This window comes from Hyaena hyaena, unplaced genomic scaffold, assembly GCF_003009895.1.
Source record: "Hyaena hyaena isolate Hyena2069 unplaced genomic scaffold, ASM300989v1 scaffold_780, whole genome shotgun sequence".
NCBI lineage: Eukaryota > Metazoa > Chordata > Mammalia > Carnivora > Hyaenidae > Hyaena > Hyaena hyaena.
Window position 1 is genome coordinate 362,839 of NW_024081410.1, and position 21,840 is coordinate 384,678.

The 21,840-nt window shown below is 55.7% G+C and overlaps 1 protein-coding gene across 1 annotated transcript in view; it reads right to left on the reverse strand.

Annotated features, from left to right (window-relative positions):
• Positions 1–4,871: 4,871 nt before the first annotated feature.
• ALPL (alkaline phosphatase, biomineralization associated) overlaps positions 4,872–21,840 on the reverse strand; it is a 57,311-nt gene continuing 40,342 nt past the window's right edge. The window contains exons 3-12 of the mRNA XM_039218775.1: positions 20,241–20,360; positions 19,789–19,904; positions 18,511–18,685; positions 17,317–17,492; positions 13,799–13,942; positions 11,823–11,892; positions 9,171–9,305; positions 7,093–7,284; positions 6,578–6,697; positions 4,872–5,844 (exon numbers count right to left, since the gene is read on the reverse strand). Coding sequence (XP_039074706.1) covers positions 5,579–5,844; positions 6,578–6,697; positions 7,093–7,284; positions 9,171–9,305; positions 11,823–11,892; positions 13,799–13,942; positions 17,317–17,492; positions 18,511–18,685; positions 19,789–19,904; positions 20,241–20,360 — 1,514 coding nt within the window. The 3' untranslated portion in view covers positions 4,872–5,578. The remainder of the gene's footprint in view (positions 5,845–6,577; positions 6,698–7,092; positions 7,285–9,170; positions 9,306–11,822; positions 11,893–13,798; positions 13,943–17,316; positions 17,493–18,510; positions 18,686–19,788; positions 19,905–20,240; positions 20,361–21,840) is intronic.

Here is a 21,840-nt window from a genome sequence, read left to right on the forward strand (position 1 = left end):
TCTCTGTTTCCGTGTCTTCATCTGTAAACCAGAGGCAGAACCGGTCCTGCCCTCTGGGAGTGGTGGGGACGCTCAGAGGCTACGTGTGCTGTGAGGCACGAGGAACGGTGCCCAGAGCAGTGCCCAGAGCCCGGGGGCACCACAGAAGTGCTCGCCAGGTTGCCCCCCACTTGGGTTCCCGCTACCTCAATTGTAGGCCTCTGTTCCAGCCGGTGGGAGGGACAGGTGGCCGTGGCTGGTGGTGGACCCGAACCTGCCTGCCCCCTGCTCGGCTGGTGGGGCTCAAGTGTCCACCCTGTCCCGAGGCCGGTGCAGATGGGTGAGGAGCCAGGAGGGGGCCTGGAGTCGTGAGGGCACAGCAGCGCACGGACACCCCAGGGAGCCACCCAGAAACTAGGGAGCCCGAATCCTCTTCTAAGAACTTAATCCCCCAGCCCACCGTCCCCACCCCCTGATCGGCTGGCGCAAGAACTTGGTGGGAGGTCTTGGGTTACAGCCACCAGGGCTAATTATAAACTCTGCTGGCGTGGGGCTCTTACTACCCCATTGAAGGGCTTCTGCGGCTGATGGGGCCAGGCTTGTTTTCCTGGGAAGGATTAGCACCCAGAGGCCAGGGAGGGGACATGGGCTGGGAGTCAGGCACACCTAGGTTCAACTTGCAGCTGTCTCTTACACGCCACGGGCCCCGAGCAGGTCACTGCGCTCTGCCAAGCCTCCCCTTTCTCATCTGCAAAATGGGGATGATACTGCCTACCTCACAGGATGGTGGGCTCAGTGTAGGTGACAAATGTGCCCTCAGGCTGGCAACTTCACTGCCTTGTCTTGGGTGCTTCGATGGGCGTGTGGTGCAGAGTTGGTGTGTTGCTCTCTCCATCCCTCAATATCAGAGCAGCCCGTTTGCTGATGACCCAGTTGCCCACGTGCTGCTCCAACAGCCTTCTGGACAAGTAGAAGCTGGGACTCTCAGGCACACGTTTGGGGTTTGCTCCCCCTCCTCGTCTCCATGCCTCTCCAGCTTCTCCAGCCTGGTCCACTGTTGCAGTTTCCTTGGGCAGCCAAGATGATCTTTCAAAAATGATGCTCACTCCCGGCTCCAGAACCTTCTATGGCTCCCCAGAGTCTTCATTGTTCACCTCCAGCTTCTTGGAATGGCATTCGAGACCTTCCTGCCCGTCTGTCTCCACAATGTCTCCTCTGGAATCCTCTCTGTGCCCTCACGTTCTGCCCCAGTGCCCGTCCACCGTGCCCCCTGCTGGTTAGGTGCCCCCTCGCCAGCCCCCGCAGTTCCTTGCTCGCCTCTGCACTGGGATTGCTTCTGGCAATCTCTGTGGTGAGATATGAGCTCTCTGGGGACAGAGCCGCGGACCGCTCACAGGCACAGTATAGATAAAACAGGGGTTCCGAGTTCCGTCTCCACCAGGACCGGAGGGGTAGCGTCTGCCGAAAGGGACTTAGTGTGAGTTCCGCCAGTGCTGGGGACGGTGGCACACAGGAGAGCCACACGCTGGGCGGGCAGCCAGCTCGGCTCAGATCGGCCATCGCCCCGCAGAAACATGCAGCGGTGACGGCCAGAACTTCTAGTTTTTCGAAAAAACCGCGAGTCCAAATATCATGTGACATGAAAGCTCCCAATGTTTTACAACACCGTGAGGCTGTGCAGTGAGGTCTGGGGGGCGGGTGAGCCTAAGCCCCGAGCGTCAGTAATGCTGAGGTTGACTACCTGCCCCAGCGTTGGCATCACTCAGCCTGTTTCGCAGCTGGGTGGGGTCATGTGACCGGTTCTTACGAGGGAACCATGAGTTGAGGTGATGCGTGTCACTTCCAGGAAGAAGTGGTTAAAAAGAGGGTCCCTCATCCACGTGCTGCTCAGACAGAACCTCATTAGTGCTGGTGAGAGGGAGCATCCGGGACTTGGAGGAGACAGAGCCATGAGGTGGAAAGAGCCTGGGTCCCCGTCGCCCAACCAGAGGCACCACCAGATGTTGGAGACAGAAATAAACGTACTGTGTTAAGTTCTGGGTTTATCTTTAACGGAAGGCAGGGTTATCTGGATGCCTAGAAGTGGACTTGCCATCCTTCCTTTGTTCTGGAAACCCTTGTGCTGCGGGTACTGCCATTCAGGTGTAGAAATGGAACGGCAGCAAGGTGAAAGGACTCGCCCCAATGCGGAGACACGACAGCGCAACGGGGCAGAGACGTGCCCCCCGTCTCTCCGACTCACAGTCCAAGCTTTACAGCCTCCTCTGTGTATCGCAAAGTTAAACAGATGCTACTGGTGTCCCGTTTGTATCCCCCGAGCATTTACCGCCCCAGCTCTCGCCTGCAGGCTTTGTCTCAGCCCTTCAAGGCAGGTTGGAAGTACCAGGCTGTCCTCTGTCCAGGAGCAGCCCCTTAGCCGATGGAGGATGAGACTTGGTGAATAAACGCCACAGCAGGACGATGGAGGTGGTTGGCCCTGGTTGGCCCTGATGGCAAGCTGCTTCATAACTTACCTTTAATCAGCTTCCTTCCTTTTCCTGTCCCACTTCCTCACTCTCCGCCTGCTGCCTTCTGGGTTCCTTTTACAAGCCACTCATGTGCAAATCCTTTTCTCAGGGCCTCTGCCTTTGGAAAACCCAACCCAAGACACAAAGCATGGCTTGCACATCCCGGAGACGCACAAGTTGATTTTGGGGGGTGCGCTGGTGAACTTCGTGAAAACTCGACTGCTCCCGTGTGGATTTAAACAATTGTTTAGGAAATAATAGTAGAGATAAAATAAAAATTGTGAAGGGGATAGGAGGTGTCCTTTTACCCTGGCCAGGATGTAGGCATGTAGTTTTAGTTTTTTTAATGTTTATATATTTATTTTGAGAGATAGAGGGAAGGAGAGAGGGAAGGGAAAGGGCAGAGAGAGGGAGACAGAATCCTAAGTAGGCTCCACACTCAGCACAGAGCCTGACATGGGGCTTGAACCCACAAACTGATCATGACCTGAGCCTAAATCAAGAGGCAGATGCTTAACTGACTGAGCCACCCAATGCCCCCTAGTTTTTTTTTAAGCTTTTTTGGTAAGTTCGTTTATTTTGAGAGAGAGAGAGAGTGCAAGCAGAATAGGGACAGAGAGAAGAGAGATTCCCAAACAGGCTCCACACTGTCAGTGCAGAGCCCGATGTGGGGCTTGAACCCACAAACTGTGAAATCATGACCTCAGCTGAAATCAAGTCTGATGCTTCACTGACTGAGCCGTCCAGGCACCCCCAGGCGCCCCGTAGTTTTACTTTTCTCTCCCAGCATCGCTGTAGCTGGACTCCTTTTGGCCAGCACTGCCAGAAAGTTCAGACAGAAATCAACCCGATTGCATTTTCTCCCTGCAGAATGGCGCACTTGTGACGTGGTTTCTCTTCTTGCTGAGTTCATGTTTGACTAGGGTGTGTTGAGTCACTAGTATGGGCTGCAGGAGAACACTGTCAGGAGGTTGGAAATGTATTATAAACAAAGGAAGTCATTAAGTATAGGGGCTTTGGAATCGGACGCACATGGATTCAAATCCCAGCCCCACCACTTGGAGGACCTTGAGCAATCACACCACGTCTTGCACCCTTGGTTTCCTTAACCTATAAATGTGGGTGGCAGCGGCCTACTTCCTAGTGAGGGTTCAATGAAACTGAATCTATATAAAGCACCAAGCACAGAGCTTGTTGGGATGGTTTAATTGTTATGATTATTACCATTATAGGGACTATCATTCCAATGAGGCAAGGGGCAGACCTGGGGAACCCCGTATCCCCTAATATCAGGTGCAACCCTGAGGCCAATACTCAGGCCGGATAATCAGGAATGGAAAGATCACCATCACCAAGCTAGGCCGAAGCTCTGTGAGGGCAAGGACACTAAATTCGTAAGAAGGGTTAGGGGCACCAACCCCCTGCATAGTAAAAAACCCGTGTCTAATTTTTGATCCCCCCCAAATTTAACAAATAGCCTCCTATTGACTGGAAGCCTTACTGATAACATAAAACAGTCAATTAACTGTTAACATAAATGTTAACAATGGACATATTTGATATTATATATGCAATATGTACTGTATTCTTACAATAAAGTAAGCTGGAGAAGAGGAAATGTTATTAAAAAAAAAAAAAACATGAGGGGCGCTTGGGTGGCTCACTCAGTTGAGCATCTGACTCTTAATTTCAGCTCAGGTGATGATCTCACAGTTTGCAGGATCGAGTCCTGCATCAGGCTCTGCGCTGACAGCGTGGGGCCTACTTGGGATTCTCTGTCTCCCTCTCTCTCTCTGCCCCTTCCTCTCTCTCTCAAAATAAGTAAACTTCAAAAAAAAAAAAAAAACAGTAGCATCTTTTAAAAAAGGAAAAGAAAATCATAAGGAAAACACATTTACCAAACTGTCCTTATCCAAAAAATTCTGCATGTAAACGGACCCATGCAGTTTAAACCTGCCTTGCTCCAGGGTCAGCTGGATTCGCTGAATGAATGAATGAACGAATGAACAGCTCCACTGGGCCAGGGCATGGAGCTCTGTCCGTCGAGCTGTGATGCAAGAGTGACACAGGGCCGTGGACGGCCTTCTTGCTGTGGGTTTCAGGGCCCAGAGGCATACTTCTCTCTCACAGCAACCCAGACTGGACTGTGTCTCATTTTATAGCTAAGAAAACTAAGACACAGAGATACGAAGCAGTTTGTCCAAAGTCACGCAGCTAATGAGTGATGACGCGCCCCCCCCCCCCCGCCCCGCGTCAGCAGGACGCCTCTCCCCCCCGCCCCACCCCACCTGTACTCCCGGGCCGGAGTCCAGCTCTTCCCCCAGAAACAAGCTTGTTTCATTCTCTTCCTCACTGACCACAGAGACTCAGTTCTGTCCTCAGAAATATTTGGAAAGTTTTATTTAAATGTTTTGTGTTCCCTTTTAACCAACACCAAAAAGAGAAAAAAAAAAATTGCTATTCCAAACAGGAGTGTCGAATCAGAGAGGAGTGGGCATGTGTGTTAAGAGCCGGGATGTGTCTGCCTGTCCAGGTGGCTCTTGCCAGCCCGGGTCACCCTGGGTTGGATGGCCCATCCCAGTTCGCTTCCTGGGAGCCCCTGACGGCCTTAGAATGAGTGAGCAAACCCCCATCCTGCGGGGGAGCTCTCGGTCTCCCCTGCGGGTAGGGACATGAGCATGATGGGGCCTGGTGATTCCAGGAGGGGAGGGGAGTGGGAAGGTCAGATCCGGAATGTTCCATGGAGGCTTTAGGGCCTCCAGGCCTGGAGAAATATGTTTGCTAGAAAAATAAGATGCTTTGCGAATTCCGGCAGTCTGTGTTCTCTGCCTGCCCGAGACAGACCTACTCTGCTGGCCAAAGGGGCAGCGGGGGAGGGGAGCAGAGGCTGGAGGCCAGGAACGGGTCTGGTGCCAGTGGAGGGTTCCAGAGGGGAGCCAGGCGGGCGGCAGACTTTGGTTTCCTGGGTCCTCTCTCTGGCAGCTGTTGAGGCTGTGAGGGCCCCTGAGGTGTGGCTCCCAGGTGGCGGGCCGCGCTGAGAGAGGGAAGCTGGCCGTCTGTCACAGGCAAGTGGGTGCCTGGGCAGTGGGCCCTCAGAACAGGATGCCCAAGGCGGGCAGGGACAGCAGGAGGAACAGGGGGCCTGGAGAAGGGCCACCCGCCGAGCTGGCCGAGGCACAGTGGTCAAGGTTGGCACCGATGCAGGCGGCGTAAGCCATCACGTGGGGAATGTAGTTCTGCTCGTGGACGCCATGCAGCAGGTGCGCCATGGGACCCTTGGCGAAGACCGCTACGTCCTCGCCGCCGTGGGTCTCGTGACGCAGGGGCACGGCAGACTGCGCCTGGTAGTTGTTGTGGGCTGTGGGCCAGAAGGAGCACTCGCTGAGGGCTGGCACTTGGCAGCCACTCCTCCTGCCCTTCAGGCTGCCTCAGATGCCCACATTTTATAGAGGAGGAAACTGAGGCTCAGCGCAGGAAGTCATTCTGTGCAAGGCCACAGGATTCGGGCCTGAGTCCATTCTGACACAGAAGCCCGTACCCTCAACCCCCAGAAGAGAAAAGCTAACCTCAGTTGGAAACAGTCAACCCAGGAGAGCCTCTTACCATTGGCTGCAAGCCACTGGGGTCATCACGAACAAGTGAATATTCAACAATAGGGAACAGATGAGCACACTGAGAAGGCTCAGGGTTTGGAATATTATATACCCGGTAAAAACAGCAGCGTAACATAGAAGGCACTGCATGTGCCAGGCACCGCACTAAGCTCTTCCGACCCAGTTAGTCCTTCAGACAACCTTGGGAGCTAGAATTCTTTTACGGAGGGAAGGGAAGCTGCGGAAGACCACCTTGCATGCCCAAGGTGACAGAGCTGCTCAATCGTACAAGGGGGTTTGAACTGGGATTGCTCTTTGTCTACGGCCATACCACCCTGAATGCGCCCCATCTCATCTGAACTGGGATTGCTCTGACTCAAGTCCGGGCTCTTATAAGACCCCTGACCTTGGGGTCTCCAACAGGGAGCCTACAGGGTTGCCAGGCCCATGCCCAAGGGGCGCCGTGTCCCCTCCCCGCCCAGGACTTGGCAATCTCACCGTAGTCCACCATGGAGACGTTCTCTCGCTCACCGCCTACCACCTTGTAGCCAGGCCCGTTGCCGTACAGGATGGAGGTGAAGGGCTTCTTATCTGTGTCACTCACCATGGGGGCCAGACCTGCACAGGAGGGCATTGGCCCAGGAGTCACGTTGGAATCCCCAGGCCCCAGCCTGGCAACCCTCAAACCTCCTTTGAACTACCCCATGAAGCCACCTTCTAAACCTGACTTATTTCCAGCCAACCACCCTTCAGTTTTCACTGTGCCCACATCCCCCTCAGCTGTTGGTCCACCTGTCTGTCTGTCCATCCACCCATCCTCTCTCTCATTCTTCTATCTACCCGTCACGCAGGTAGCCCCCCATCCACCCATCAGTACCTCTCTGTCCTGCCCAATCCTCATGGATCCCACATGGGCCAGGGCCTGAGCTTGCTGGCTCTCCCCCCCTGCTCCTGCTCCCAGATGGGCAGCCCCTGGGAATGCCCAGTGCCCACCCCAGCAGAGGCCCACCTACCGAAGATAGAGTTGCCGCGGGGGGTATACCCGCCGAAGGTGAAGACGTGGGAGTGGTCCGCAGTGACGACGGTCAGTGTGTCTTCCAGGGACGTCATGGTGCCGGCCTTTCCGATCGCCTGGTCCATCTCCACCGCCTCATGCAGCGCCTGCTTGGCTTTGCCTTCATGATGCCCATGGTCAATCCTGCCTCCTTGAGACCCCGAGGCAGAGGGCTTGGGTGAGGGGAGGGAAGATCTGTGCCCCCAGGCCCCGCCACACTACCGCTGGATTAACCTTTCTTTGGGGGAACTGCCATGTGCCAAGTACCACACCGGGCGCCTTATGCACCATTCAACCTGTACAGCAGCTCAGAGAAGGCAGGTTTAGACTAAGGGCTCATGCACAGAGAGAGCCAGGCCAGATCCCCCTGACCGAAAACCCTGTGCTCTGCCTGTGACCCCACGCGGCTCTCAGTGCAGCGTCTTCAGCTGCTTAAAGGGGTCTGAGACCTCAGACAGAGAGGGGAACCAGCATGCCTGAGGTCTTACTGGGTGCCGGGCATAACAGACTGGTGCCTTGTTTCCCCGTAACAACAATCCTGGGCAGAAATGGGTAGTCGGCCCCATGTACAGATGGAGCGACTGAGGCCTAGGGGGCAGAAGTGACGTGACCAAGGTGGGAGGGATTTGAATGCAGGCATTCTCGGTGCCCCTGGTAAGCCTGTGCCACCTCTCCTGTATGAGCGCAAGCCTGGCTTTGAGCCTGTCTTAAAGGTCAGGGCTCAGGGCTACATGACCTGAGGGGACCCCTCCTTGTCTCTCACAAGAGGAAGATGCCTGAGTGGACACTCCCAACTCTGAGGGTCCTGAGCTGGGGCGTGCGGCCGCCCTCCCTTCCCACTGGCCTGAGCCTCGCCCCTCTGGGCTGGCAGGCTGGCGGGGTGGGTCCTCCCTTTGCTGTGGCTCTGGGAGCAGTCACAAAGAGAAACGCTCCCAGGGGAGCCGGCGCTCACCACCGTCGGTTCCTGGCTGGATCCTTGGCGTCAGAGGCCTGTTCGGGCCAGGCTGAGACCTGCCATGCTCGAGTGGGAACCCTGGGGTTTGGCGAGAAAGCAGCCAAGCCGGCTTGGCGGCCACTGGCCTCTGGAAGGCAGAGGGGCCTGAGTGTGTGTATGTGTGGTGAGGGTGAGAGAGAGAGAGAGAGAGTGTGTGTACCTATAGAGTTCAGTGAGGCAACATCAGGAACCACAGAAGACAATAGCTATTAGAACTTTGGAAGATTCCGGAAACTTTAACACTTCCTCCCACTTCCTATTGTTATTAACTTAGCTATTGTGTAATCATAATAATGGTAATAATAGAAACACGGAAGATTTATTCTCTGTTGGATCCTGTTCCAAGTACTTTATGTCTCTGAACACGATGGATGCTAACAACCCTTCTGAGACTATTTTTGGCCTCATTTTACAGAAACGTACAGGTAGAGGCCAGCAAAGAACCCAAGCCTGACTCCAACGCCTCCCCACAGCGCTGGGAGACCCTGTGAACATTGGCACACAGCACTGCTAACGCCCAATGTTCCGGCTCTCCCAATCTGGGGACCTGGGACGTCCCAGCACCTGCCCTGGGCCTTCTCTCAGGCACAGGACTCGTGAGTCTGACGTCAGCCCCACACGTGCCTGGTAACAGCTACCTGCCATCCAGCTGAGGGCTCCCGCAGACCGATGGGCATCTGCGGACGAGGCCCCTGGGCCTGTTCCCTGAGCCCAGCCAGGCAGCCGCTCAGATGCAGAGGTCTATAAGGGCCTGCTAATTTGTCTTTTGGGAGGAGTGAAGCTCAGGGGCCTCAGGGAAGGAGGCTCCTGGGAAGTCTTCCTGGACTAGTGAGCCGGACGGGCCATCCTCATGCCCAGAGGAGATGTTGGGCTGAGGGCTTTCAACACCTGTGCGTACCCTATCTTCCCCAAAAGGAGTCTCCTTCTCCCCAAAAGCAAGACAGTTGTCTTTGAGAGTTGGGCTACCCCATCCCCCGACCCCAGGGCCACCCCTCTGCAAGCTCCCAGGGAAGGGGCCCCCGCAGCCAGGCCTGGGGTCCTACCTTCCACCAGCAAGAAGAAGCCTTCAGGGTTCCTATTCAGGATCTTGATGGCAATCTCCACCATCTCGGAGAGTGACGGGTCAGTCGTGCTATTCCTGTTCAGCTCGTACTGCATGTCCCCCGGCTCAAAGAGACCTGAGGGGAACACAGAACGGCGTGGAGGGTGAGTTCTCACACTCTGCAAGGAGGGCCCCCAAGGAGCCTGCGCTATCTCCGGGAACACAGGTGCAGACATACGCCTTGGAGTTAGAGTTTTGAGAATGCTGCCTCCTTTTACCTTTGCAGCCATGCTATGGTGAGAGGCTCACCAGAGTCCACTTCACAGAGAAGGAGACTGAGGCACAGGCGCTCAACAGCTTGTCATCTTCGGCTGCTAAGTGGGAGATCTGGCACTTAAACCCATCAGCCCAGCCCCAAGCCTGAAGGGCTCCAGTCATAGTACCACAGCCCCCAGGTGGAGAGCACGGACCCAATGGGGCAGCTTGCGTGTGCACTTACATGTCATTTACAGGTCAGGCGTGAAGGGCGTGGTGCCCCGTGCCGTAAAGGTTTGGCTCGCTGTCATTTCTGTTCACTGAGCTTGGTTTTTCTCAGTTGTGAAATAAGACTGATCCATTCTTTGTCCACATCACAAGATTCCACGTATACCGGGGTGGTGTTTCTAGCCCTGGATGTTCTTTGAAAATGTCTTGCCTCTTCCTTGAGTGTAGGCACAGCCAAGCAAGAGCTCTAATGGGGGCGCCTGGGTGGTTCAGTCGGTTGTGCAGCCAACTTCGGCTCAGGTCATGATCTCGCGGTTCATGGGTTCGAGTCCCACATCAGGCTCTGTGCTGACAACTCAGAGCCTGGAGCCTGCTTGTGATTTTGTGACTCCCTCTCTCTCTGTCCCTCTCTTGCTCACACTCTTTCAAAAGTAAATAAACGCTAAAAAATTTTTAAAAATAAAATAAAAGAGCTCTAATGAAGAGGACACTCACCGTGTACCCCAGGCCATCCTAAGTGCTCTGGAAGCATAGAGGTGCCAGCCTCCAAGATGGCGCCCAATAATCCCTGTCTTCTGGAATTCATGCCCTCGTGTGTCCCCTCCTAACTAAGACTATCCTGTGTATCCAATAGAATACTGCAGAAATGATGGTACGTGACTTCATGACTTCCAGGCCAGGGCATAAAATGCTACAGCCTTAGCTGTGCACACTCTTCTGAGGGAAGCCAGTCACCATGTTGTAAGGACTCTTCAGCAACTCTCTGGAGAGCTCCATGTGGGAGGAACTGAAGCTTCCTGACAACAGCCTGCGCTGACTTGCTAGCCATAGGAGTGAGCCATTCTGGAAACCTGGCCCCAGTCAAGCCTTCGGATGACTGCAACCTCATGAGAGATCCAGCTAAGCTGCTTCCAAATTCCCAACCCCCAGAAACTGTGTGAAGTAATAAATGTTAACTCTTGTTTTAAACTGTTAAGTTTGGAGATCGTTTGTTACACAGTAACAAGTGATTTATTTATTTTTTAAATGTTTATTTTTTAGAGAGAGAGACAGAGCACGAGTGGAACAGGGGCAGAGAGAGAGAGAATCCGAAACAGGCTCCAGGCCCTGAGCTGTCAAGCCCGACACGGAGCTGGAACTCTGGAATGGCGAGATCATGACCTGAGTCGAAGTCGGACGCTCAATAGGCCGAGCTACTCAGGTGCCTCAACAAGTAATTTACGCAATGCACTGGCTCAGGGCTCATGTGTACTCGTGGCAAACCTGAGGTAGACCCCATCATGAGCCTCATTTTACAGAAAAGTCATTATTCCTACTTTACAAAAGAGAAAACTGAGGCACAGAAAGGAGAAATGTCTTGCTCATGGTTACAGAGCTTATATGTGGTAGAGTGGGATTTGAACCCAGCACTCTGGCTCTAAGATCCATGAGGGGCCTGTTGTGCTGCATGGGCACACGCATAACTCCACACATGCTGTATGTGGTACAGGGTGTGTGCCGTGTGACCCAGGCAAGCAGAGGGCTATGTGTGTTTGTGTGTGTGTGTGTGTGTGTGTGTCTAGGGGACCCTCCCAGGTGCCCGGCTCTGAGCATATAGCCTCCCATGATGCACCCAGGACCTAGAGATGTGCTCCTTGGGAAAGGTTTGTAGGAAATTTTGCCACCACTCACTGGGCACAACAGCCAGGTGGGAAAGGGGCCCCAGGCATTGACATGGTGGTGCTCAGGGCCTAGTTCCCCCTCGCCAGGGCCCTGACGCTCCCCACTCCCCGGGGGACACCCCCCAGTCAAGACCAGCAGAGACAACAGGGCTGGCTTCTGCCCGGGCCACACAGTGGGGCTGGTTCTAGGCCCCCCGTCCCAGGCAGGGTTTGGATTTACCTGGGCCCTGATGTTAACGAGCTGAGTGGCACGCCACAGGTCCCTTGCCCAACCTGGGCCTTACTTTCCCCTTGCGTTCAGTGGAACCATTCACTCTGCACAGCCAGCAGATTTCAGGCCCGATTCTATGAACCAGAACCCCTTACTCACCTCTCCCAGGCCCTAGACCTGAGAGCAAAGGTCCCTGAGAAGAGGGAAGGCTGGGACCTTGGCCCCTCGGGTGCTGGACTCACAGCCCCAGCCCCAGGGCACCCAGCTGGGTGTCCTCCACGGGGCACCCTCCACTTACCCAAGAGGTAGTCCACGCTGGAGGGGTCTAGGGTCAGGAGTTCGGTGCGGTTCCAGACATAGTGGGAGTGCTAGGAGGAAAGGCCAGGGTCAGCCAGGTGGGAGCTGGGGGGCTGGGAGGGCTGACGCAGCTGGTCGCGGGGACGGGGTGTGTATTTGTTTCCTTCAGTCATTTACTAACCCCTCCCTGAGGACCCCCCATCTCTGCCTTCAAGAACTAACATACAGGCAATTCTAATGTAAGGGAAGAGAATTCTGAGAGACCAAGGGGGCACTGTGGACCCAGAGGCAAAATCAGGGAGGGCCTCCTGGTAGAGGTGATATCCTAATGGGGCCCTTGAGGACAAGAAGCCATTGATTAGCCTGGGGTCAGGGAGGAGAGTTTCAAGTAGCAGGGAGGGATCACAGAGCCAAGAAGAGGAAGCTGCAGGTCACCAGAGGCCATGAGCACCCACCAAGGGGTGAGGGCCGTGTGTGTTCTAGAAGCTGTGGAGAGCTAAGGATAAAGTGAAGCCCTAGGTCTCCCCCAGGGACCTCACCTAAGAGGCTGATAAAGGAAGTGTTGCTTCCCCAGGACAGAGGCCGCAGGAAGAGGCTGCCTGCCTTAATTGGAAATGCCACCACTCAGCACCAGGGCTGGGACCACGATACTGCCAGGAATCAGCTGTGCATCCTCAGGACAGCCCCTTGCCTTCTCTGGGCAATGGCATTGGGGTCTGTTGGTTTTGGAGCCTCAGTGGCCGTTAGGGAAGGAGGGCGGGAAGGCTGAGGAAGTGGGGTTCCCCACCCCGGCTTTGCTGAGCTGTGTCAGCCCTACGAAGAAGATACTGTTATTCTCATTTTGCAGACAAGGATATGGAGACCCAGATGACAGAGCCACTCAGTGGTGAAGGGGAGTCTGACTTCAGCGGCCACTGGTAAGGCATGATTTTCCAGGTACCTATGGCCTGCCTGGGACCCCACAGGGACACCCTGGCCCATTCGTTGAGTGGTGTGGCTCCTATCTCTCCCTCTTGGAGTCTAGACTGAGCTCTGGGATTAAGCACCTGCTCGGGCTAGAAGGATTAAAACCCCACGTCCCACATAAAGAAATTGAGGCTGGGAGGGGCAGTGACTCTCTGGCTTGGGCCAGGAAGGGGCTACGGCCAGGCCAGAGCTGGCTCAGAGGAATGGAAAAGGTTCAAAGCGGTGCGGTCCCACCCTCATCTACCCTGGGGGGGCCATCCCCAGGCCCCAGCCCCCACCTCGCTCTTGGCCTAGCCCCATCCCACAAGGCCTCCCTGGGGGCCAGTCCTGGAACCCTCAGAAACCCAACCCCAGAGTGACATCAAAGTGGCTCCCAGGCTGCTCCCCACTGTCTTCAGCCCTGACCACAGTCATTTCCAGACCCCAGCTGCCCCAGGCCCGGCGGCTGCCAGAGCCACTCCAGGGAGCCAGCGCTCAGGCCCTTCCAGTGCTCCAGCCTCCCGTCCCCAGCACGTGCCCTACCCAGGGCCAAAGCCAACTCACGATGGAGGGCTTCCACCTCACACCATGGCTTGCACACTCCCCTCCTCCTCCTCAAGGCTTCTCAGTCCCTCCCTGTGGTCGGTCCCCCTGGGTTCCCGTAGGTCCTGGGCTTCCAGCCATCCAAGCACACAGATCCACATTCCCTTGACCATCTGATTCATCCCTTGGAATTCATGCCCAGCGAGGGACCCCACACACAGTAGGGGCTCAAGTGGCCTGAATGTCAAAACAGGTGACTCCGTGGCCCCCCTTCTTCACTGCCTAGCACTCCTGGGTGCCCTCTTCTGAAGGGAGGGATTAATTGACCACCTATTATGTGCCATTCATGTATCTGATAGATCATTTGAGTCCCATCAAGGTAAGAATTATGACACCCCTCCCACCCAGTTACAGAGGAGAAAACTGAGATTCAGAGAGAGGTTCCCCAGAGCCCCATCCCTACAGCCAGCTGGCCCCTGAATGGGTTACCTTGTGTTTGGGTTTGAAGCTCTTCCAGATGTCAATGAGGTTCAGGCCGTCCAGCCTCGTGCCCCTGGCCTTCTCGTCCATCTCATACTCCACATCAGTTCTATTCTTGGGGAACATGTACTTCCGGCCACCCCCCATAATCACCTAAAGGGGACGGCAAACATCAGTATTCCAGGGACCCAAGCCTCAAGAGCTGGGCTCCTAGAGGCACTGGGAATAGTGTGGATGCTTCTCCAGCTTGGAGAGTCCTGGGTTCGGTCCACACTGCCTACCCTGAGCCTCTACTTTTTCATGTGGGGAGATGAAATCATAAGTATATTGGGACTATAGTTTGGAGCTTCTGGGTGACATATTGGAGGTACTGGTAACTTCTCCTACCTGGCTGTCTAGAAGCCTGACTCAGCCCCCACTCGTGTAAGATAACACATCTACAGAGCACTCAACCGCATCATGCCAGGCACTAAACACTTCAGATACATTATCTTAAAAAGATTTTCTTAACGTTTATTTTTGAGAGGGGGGAAGGGCAGAGAGAGAGAGAGACACAGAATCCGAAGCAGGCTCCAGGCTCCAAGCCGTCAGCACAGAGCCTGACGCAGGCCTCGAGCTCACAGACTGTGAGATCATGACCTGAGCCGAAGTCGGATGCTTAACTGACTGAGCCACCCAGGCACCCCCTTCAGATACATTATCTTAATCCACTTCATACCAAGGCTGCAAGGGAACCTGCGTCCCCATTTTCCAACTAAAGAAATGAGAACAGAAATGGGCGATTCTTCCTTAAGGCCACACAGCAAGGGCCACGGCCAGGATTCGATGGTGAGGCTTCCCTGACCCCAGCACTGGGGCCCTGGTGCATCTGCAGAGCCAAGGACAGGGCCTCGGAGAGCCTCATCTCCCCTGTGGGAGGCAGAAGGCCGCAGGCGAGAGGCCCCTGCCAGGGAGGACTCGGGACAGCCCCGCTGGAAGCCTGGGCGCACAGTGGCCAGTGCTCCTGTCTGTGTAGTCCCCGCCAGGCTAATTTTACTCACCACGGCTGGCGTGTGCGGGCGGACGGACGCGGGACTGTTTGTTTTCCTTGGGAGTCCATGTTTGAAGTCCTGACTATTTTTAAAATAGGGCCAAGAACATAACAGCCGCCGCCTGCGGCGACTGCCACCCCGGTGTCCTCCTGTCACCGCGGGCGCCAGGCCAGGCCGCCGCCCCTCAACACCTTGGGAGAGCAGAACCCAGCTATGAGTGGCCTCGGCTCCTCCATCCCAGGCCTGGCATTTCCTAGTACTGTTCTCTCCCTTCCGCTTCATTCTCTCCTCAGAACACAGGGGTCCGGGCCGGACAGAAGAGGTGGGGGAGACGCCCATGGCCACCCTGGGTCATGGGGAGCTGGAAAGGGCACGGGCTTGGAAATCCAACTTGGGTTTGACTCTGACTCTTGCTTACTGACCAAGGGCCTGTCACTTACTCTCTCTGAGCCTCAGTTTCCTTATCTGTAAAATGGAAGTAACACTCACCCACAGGATTGCTACAGAAGGAAATGCAGTGACGCGACAGAGTCCCAGCACCCAGGGGCAGCCCTGGGGGACAGTGTTCCCACTACCAGAGGTAGTGGACATCGGAGTATTTCCAGACAGGCGAGTTCCTCACTGTCAGCCCCAGCCAGGAGCTCTGGGGGCGGGGCGGCTGCGAGGGGAAGGAGAGGGGACCCTGGGTCACTGGCCCCGGCTCCCCACCCCTGTTCCCACAGAACCTGACCCCTTGGCATTTTCAGAGTGGAAAATGAAGCCCCCAATCTTCTTGCCTGGAGCCTCATCATTTCCAGCCCCAGCAGGGACTTCACACGCTCATTAAACTCCCAAATAACAGACTTGCTGTTTGGCTTTGGGGTTTGGGTTTGTGTCTTTCTTTCTTTCTTTCCTTTTTTTTTTTTTAGCAAAAGATATTTATTTTCAGGGCGGACACCAGGAGTTGTGTTTCATGTGCAGCCTGGGGGCTGGGGGGCTTTGGGGAGGTGGAGATGCAGGAACGGACGGGACAGCAAAGGGGGAGAGAAGAGAGGGGGGAGGGCAGTCTTCACCCTGTCCTGCCTCTTCGCTCGTGCCCCAGCTCATCCCCCAGAGGCCCGAGGACCCCTGTCCACCCTCGCCCCGTGGAGAACTCTCCCCTAAGCTCCTGTCCCCCTCTCAGGCTGTTCCTGGCACATCTCCCCAAGGAGCAGCCCCGTAATTACACCCTGCACTTGTACAACAAATGTTCTCACATCCATGACCTCATCTCGGCCTCCAGTGGCCCTGGGAGGGGGCAGGTGGGGCTCTCTATTCTTGTTGCACAGGTGGGGAAACTGAGGCTTAGGAAGGAGAAGTAACTTGACCCAGGATGCCTGTCGGGTAGAAGCAAAATGAAGACAGAGGCTTTGCCACAGATCCAGGCTCACTAGGAGGGATCAATGGGACTGTTCGTCCTGAAATGAGGTGCTCAGTCCATCACCTGGAAAAAGGAAGTCATGGGCGCATAGAAGGGCCTTGAAACTGGGGGGAGGCGTTGCATGGGGGACAGAAGGCGGGTCTGGGAACTGGTGCAAACTGGCTGGTGTCTGGTGGTGGTAGAAACAGGTGAGGGGTAGATGGGACCTGGGGGCTTTCTTTGAGCCTCACTGAAGCCCCATTTTAGGTTCAGGGAGCCAAAGTCCCCCCCTTCCCCACCAGACCCCAGCAGTGGGTAACAAGAGCCTAAGGAACCAGCCAGATGTTCCCACGTAAGAACAGAATAGGGAGCACCAAGAGGATGGTATCCAGGCTCTGTGTGTGCACCTGAGCCCACCAGCCAGCTCGGTCTGCCAAAGCACTGGTTCAGGGCAGGAGCATCTGGCTCCTGCATAAGGCGACCACTGTGTGAGCCTTCACTGGGTGTCAGGCTGTACTCAGCTCTGAGGGATTATTTTCTTTGGATCTCACAATGGGCTTACGAGGTAAGGGTACATTTCACAAACGGGTTGTAAAAGGAATGGTCATAGAGGTTAAGTACCTGACCCAAGGTCACACAGCTAGCAAGGATGTGAAGCCAGGAAGTTTAAAAATGAGAGCCTGTGCTAACCACTGCCCATACCACCCTTTCCCTGGGCTTGCTGTTTGAGTGCATGGCGCATGTGCCTGTCAGTGCGTGTGCGAATGTGCAGGGCAGGTATCACCCTCAGATGGCCACTGTGTCACCCCTACCTCTCCTGGGGGGGGGACGGGGGGCTGGTGGTGCAGCGCCAGATTCCAATTCACAGAATAATCCCCGGGCGCCTGATTCTTGGGGTGTGGTGGCGGCCACATCAGGGTTTATCCCTCAGCCCCACCGCGGAGAAAGCCTCCAGCCTCCCTGCCCCAACCGCAAATCCTCTAATGGGCTGGGAGCCTCCCAGGTGTGTGGGCAGCCTGGCCGGGCTGCTTTCCCTGTGCCAGCAGGGGCCCGAGGCCCACCGGAGGCCCCGCCTCACCAGCCCACCCGTGCCCGATCAGGCTGCACCCCACACTCGCCTCGATGTCCTTGACATTGTGCATGAGCTGGTAGGCAATGTCCTTGCAGCCCTGGCTCAGGGCCTCCGGGGGCATCTCGTTGTCCGAGTACCAGTCGCGGTCAGCAGAGTGGGCGTAGGCGGCACTGGGGGTGGCGTGGTTCACTCTCGTGGTGGTCACGATGCCCACAGATTTGCCTGGTGTGCGGGAGAGGACAGGTGGGCTTCATCTGGGGACAGGGGCATCCCAGCTGTCTTCCCCCCCTCTCCTGACTAAAGGCTGGCCTTCTGTTAGTTCAACTGACTGCCTGGGCCTCAGTCTCCCCACCAGTACTGAATGAAGGGGTTGGGAGGGGGAGTGGTGGCTTCCGAATATCTGGGCAGCACAGCTCAGTCTGCATCTGTGACCCGCCCCTTCTTGAGGGCACTTGAGCTGTGAGCAAATGGGCCGGAATCCTCCCTTCTATCATGCACCCCGCGGAACCCCCTCCTGCAGGATGGCCTCCGGGTCCCCTGCAAGAACACAGGGGCTCTCCTAGGAGCCCTCAGGTGGTGTGGCTCTGTCACTTTCTCAGTCAACCTTATACTCTGACCCCAGAGTTCCTTTTTTTTTTTTTAATTTTTTTAAAAATGTGTTTGTGTGTGAGAGAAAGAGACAGCATGAGCAGGGGAGAGTCAGAGAGAGAGGGAGACACAGAATCTGAAGGAGGCTCCAGGCTCTGAGCTAACTGTCAGCACAGAGCCCAAAGCGGGGTTTGAACCCACGAACCATGAGATCATGACCTGAGCCAAAGTTGGACGCTCAACCGACTGAGCCACCCAGGCGCCACCCCCCAGAGTTCCTGCGACATGGGCCAGGGCCTCCCCCAGCTCCAGGGAGGAAGGGAGGAGTAGACACTAAACTCCCACCAGGCTAAGTCCCTTACTTTCATCACACCAGATGTATAAGGGGCGAGGTTTTCATGTGCATTTTATAGTCAAATAAATAGACTCAGGAAAAGGAGCCAAGACCAGACCCCACAGCTGAGTAACCCCCTGAAGCCACTAGCCCACCCTGTCATGGAAGGGATCCCGTAAACATCTCACAGACGCTGAGACATTGGAGCTGGAAGAGCCCCTGGAGACCATCTTTCTCTGCCCTCTCCCCATTATACAGTGGGGCAGACTGAGGCCCAGACAGAGCCAGGCCCCATTCCCTGCCACTACCCCTACTCACCAGCGTCCTTGGCCCAGCGTAGGATGGAGGTGACCTCGTTCCCCTGAGTTGTGTTGCACTGGGTTCGCTGGGTGGCTGCACTCACCCCCACAGTGCCCTCATTGGCCTTGACCCCACACAAGTAGGCAGTGGCAGTGCCTGCACTGTCAGGGACCTGAGCGTTGGTGTTGTATGTCTGCGGATGGGAAAGCAGAGTCAGGAGTTGGCCAGACCTTGCTGGTGGCCTTCATCTCACCCCCAATCACACCATGGGGACTGGGGCATGATGGAGACAGAGAGGCCTCCTATGGCCTTGGCTGAGCCCTGCTTCCTATGGAGGTCCCCCAGAGCCGTAGTGTCACCTAGCTGCCTGCTTCCTGCCCCCACTCCTTGTGCCCTGGCAGCCAGGGCAGCAGGAAGGGGTGAATACAACCCTCCAACATACAGAGAAGTGGGGGCTGGGTCACTCAGGCCTCTGTCTGGGTCTGGGGCTATGGGAGCCAGCAAGGGAGAGAGGAAGCAGGTAAGTCCCAGAGCAAGGGGGGTGGGTGCGAGGGGAGGACGAGGGGCAGGGTGGCAACTCACCTAAAAAAGTGAGGTGGCAGAAATTGGGGGAAAGGCAGGGAAGGGAACAGAAGCAGGATCTAGAATGGGGACATGGGGAAGAGCTCCCCTCCCCCATTCAGACCTCTAGCTGAGATCCTGAAACTCTTTGCCTGTCTTCCTTCCCACCAGCCTGAGAGCCACAGAAAACATTCCAGTCCCTGCCATTCCCCCAGCAGTGAGCCCCGGGCCTGACCCAGAGGGTCCAGGGGATCTTTACTACAGTGCCACCAGCACCGCCACCTACGACCCCAGCAACAAGAGCCAGAGTTGGTAATCTAATTCACTTCCAGAGGCGCGGGCGGAGGGGGGAAGGGAGAATGAACACAACGGACCCGGCGCAGAAGCATATGAACTGTGCGATTCCTCTGTGGTGTTGGAAGTCAGTGGGGTCAGAGGGGACAAGGGACTGGAGGAGGGCTGGGGAACTGCTGGCTGCTGTCATGTTCAATTTCTCAGCCTGGACGCTCGTCATACAGACACGGGCACGCGCGTGCGCACTTTCTTCTGGGCGCTTCATTCTTTAATCAGTTTTTAAATCAATGACTAAAACCCTCAAAATAAAGTCTTGGGAAGCAGCTCTGCCACCCCCATTCCCCAGGGGGGCCATGGAGACCCCAGGAGGGCGGATTCCCTTGCCTGCAGGGCTTGATTCCCCTGCCCTTCCTCGGTGCTGCGGGCCCGGGCGGAGCTCACCTTGGAGAGGGCCACGAAAGGGAACTTGTCCATCTCCAGCCTGGTCTCCTCCCCGGGACTGTGGTGGAGCTGACCCTTGAGGATGCGGGTGGCCGTCACCGTGGAAACACCCATCCCTGTGTCAGGGGAAGGGATGGAGGGGATCAGTCTCTCTCTCCGGCCACCTGCCTCTGCATCTCTGGCACCTATAGTTCTCTAGTTTTGCCAGGGCTGGCTGGGCAGTGGGCACCGGGGCATGGCTCTGTAAATGAGACCGCGGGGCCCCTTTTTCCCTTCCCTCCCCAGACCCTCAGAGACTGCCTGGCAGAGCAGACCTCTTGGGTCCCCAGCCTGGACCCCCATCCTCCTAAACATGCTTCCCGGGGCCCCAGCCTCTTCTATACAGTGTGGCTCCCTGGGCCCTTCCCTCGGTGCCCCCACCCGGCCCTCTCCTTTGGGCCCCCAGGCCTCACCATCTCCCAGGAACATGATGATATTCTTAGCCACGTTGGTGTTGAGCTTCTGAAGTCTTAGGGCATTTCTGAGGGTCTGCTGAGCTTGGTCTCTCCAGTACTTGGGGTCTTTCTCTTTCTCTGCATAGACAGAGAGGCAGAGTTATCTGGCAAGGATGGGGGGCGGCTTCCCATCCTCAGACCTTACAGACCCCCCAGCTTCTCGTGCCTGAGGGCAGGGCTGCCTGGCCTGGGTGGGGGGGGGGACAGCAGCCACCATGTGGCTGGTCGACATTTGCCAGTCCTACCCTCCAAACAAGCCTGTGGGCCCTGGGCCTTCTCTGCACGTCTCAGACTGAAGAAACCGAGGCACAGAGATGCCAACCAACTTGCCCAAGGCCACACAGCTCTGGCTCCACTCTCCGAAACTCACGCTGTCGCCTGCCTTCCAGCCAATAGAGATATTCTGCTAAGGTAGCAAATGGATTGTGCAAGCACAATCAGGAAGGAGGCTAATGTTTAATCTGTCCAAGAGAACAAACTACTTTCACCTGAAGGAGTCCCCAGATGTACTCAGCATCAATTATCAACCCCACTTGGCTTATTCATTAAAGTCGGCAGAAACCTGAGTTAGCAACAGCATTGATGGCAGTACTGGAAAGCAGTCCTTGCCTTCTGTTTAATGAATCAAATTTAAAGCAGCCACGCACAAATCTCATTCCTGTTAGCAAAGAGGATGTTCTGTGTCCCTGACCTTGAGAAAAACCGGGAACCAGGAATGGTCTTCTCTGCCCTCCCGCCTCTCCGCCTATGTGTCCAGTAGTCAGCTCTCCAATGGAAAGAACACAACAGTAGTGCCCAACAGGCCTCCACTGAAACCACAGCTATGCCAAGTACCCCCGTGTGGCAAGTCACCTCCCTGAGCCCCCATTTCCTTCCTTGTTAGATGTGGTTCTTTGTCTATTCCCTCTCAGGGTCACCAGGAGGACTGGATTCAATCAACTGATTTCCTGACCCCCAGGAGATCAACATTCCCCACCCCCACCAATTCCATGCCAGACCTGGGACCCCCCCTTTTTTTCCTTTTAAGTTTATTTTTATTTTATTAAAAAAATTTTTAAATGTGTTATTTATTTCCGAGAGAGACAGAGGGAGACAGTGCGGGCAGGGGAGGCTCAGAGAGAGGGAGGCACAGAATCAGAAACAGGCTCCAGGCTCTGAACTGTCAGCACAGAGCCCGACGCGGGGCTTGAACCCACGAAGTGTGAGATCATGACCTGAGCCGAAGTCGGACGCTTAAGCGACTGAGCCACCCAGGCATCCCTTAAGTTTATTTTTATTTATTTTGAGAGAGAGATAGAGAGCAAGCGGGGAGGGCAGAGAGAGAGGGAGACAGAATCCCAAGCAGGCTTCATGCTGTCAGCACAGAGCCCGACACGGGGTTCAGTCTCAGGAACCATGAGATCATGACATGAGCCAAAGCCAAGAGTCAGGCGCCCCGTGGAATATCTTTCTCTTGCAAGCAGAGGCCCAGGAACTGAGCCCACCTACCTCCTCACCATGGCAGCCTCCAGTGCTGCCGCTCTTCCGAAAATGTCTGCCAAGCTCACCAATTTCAGAC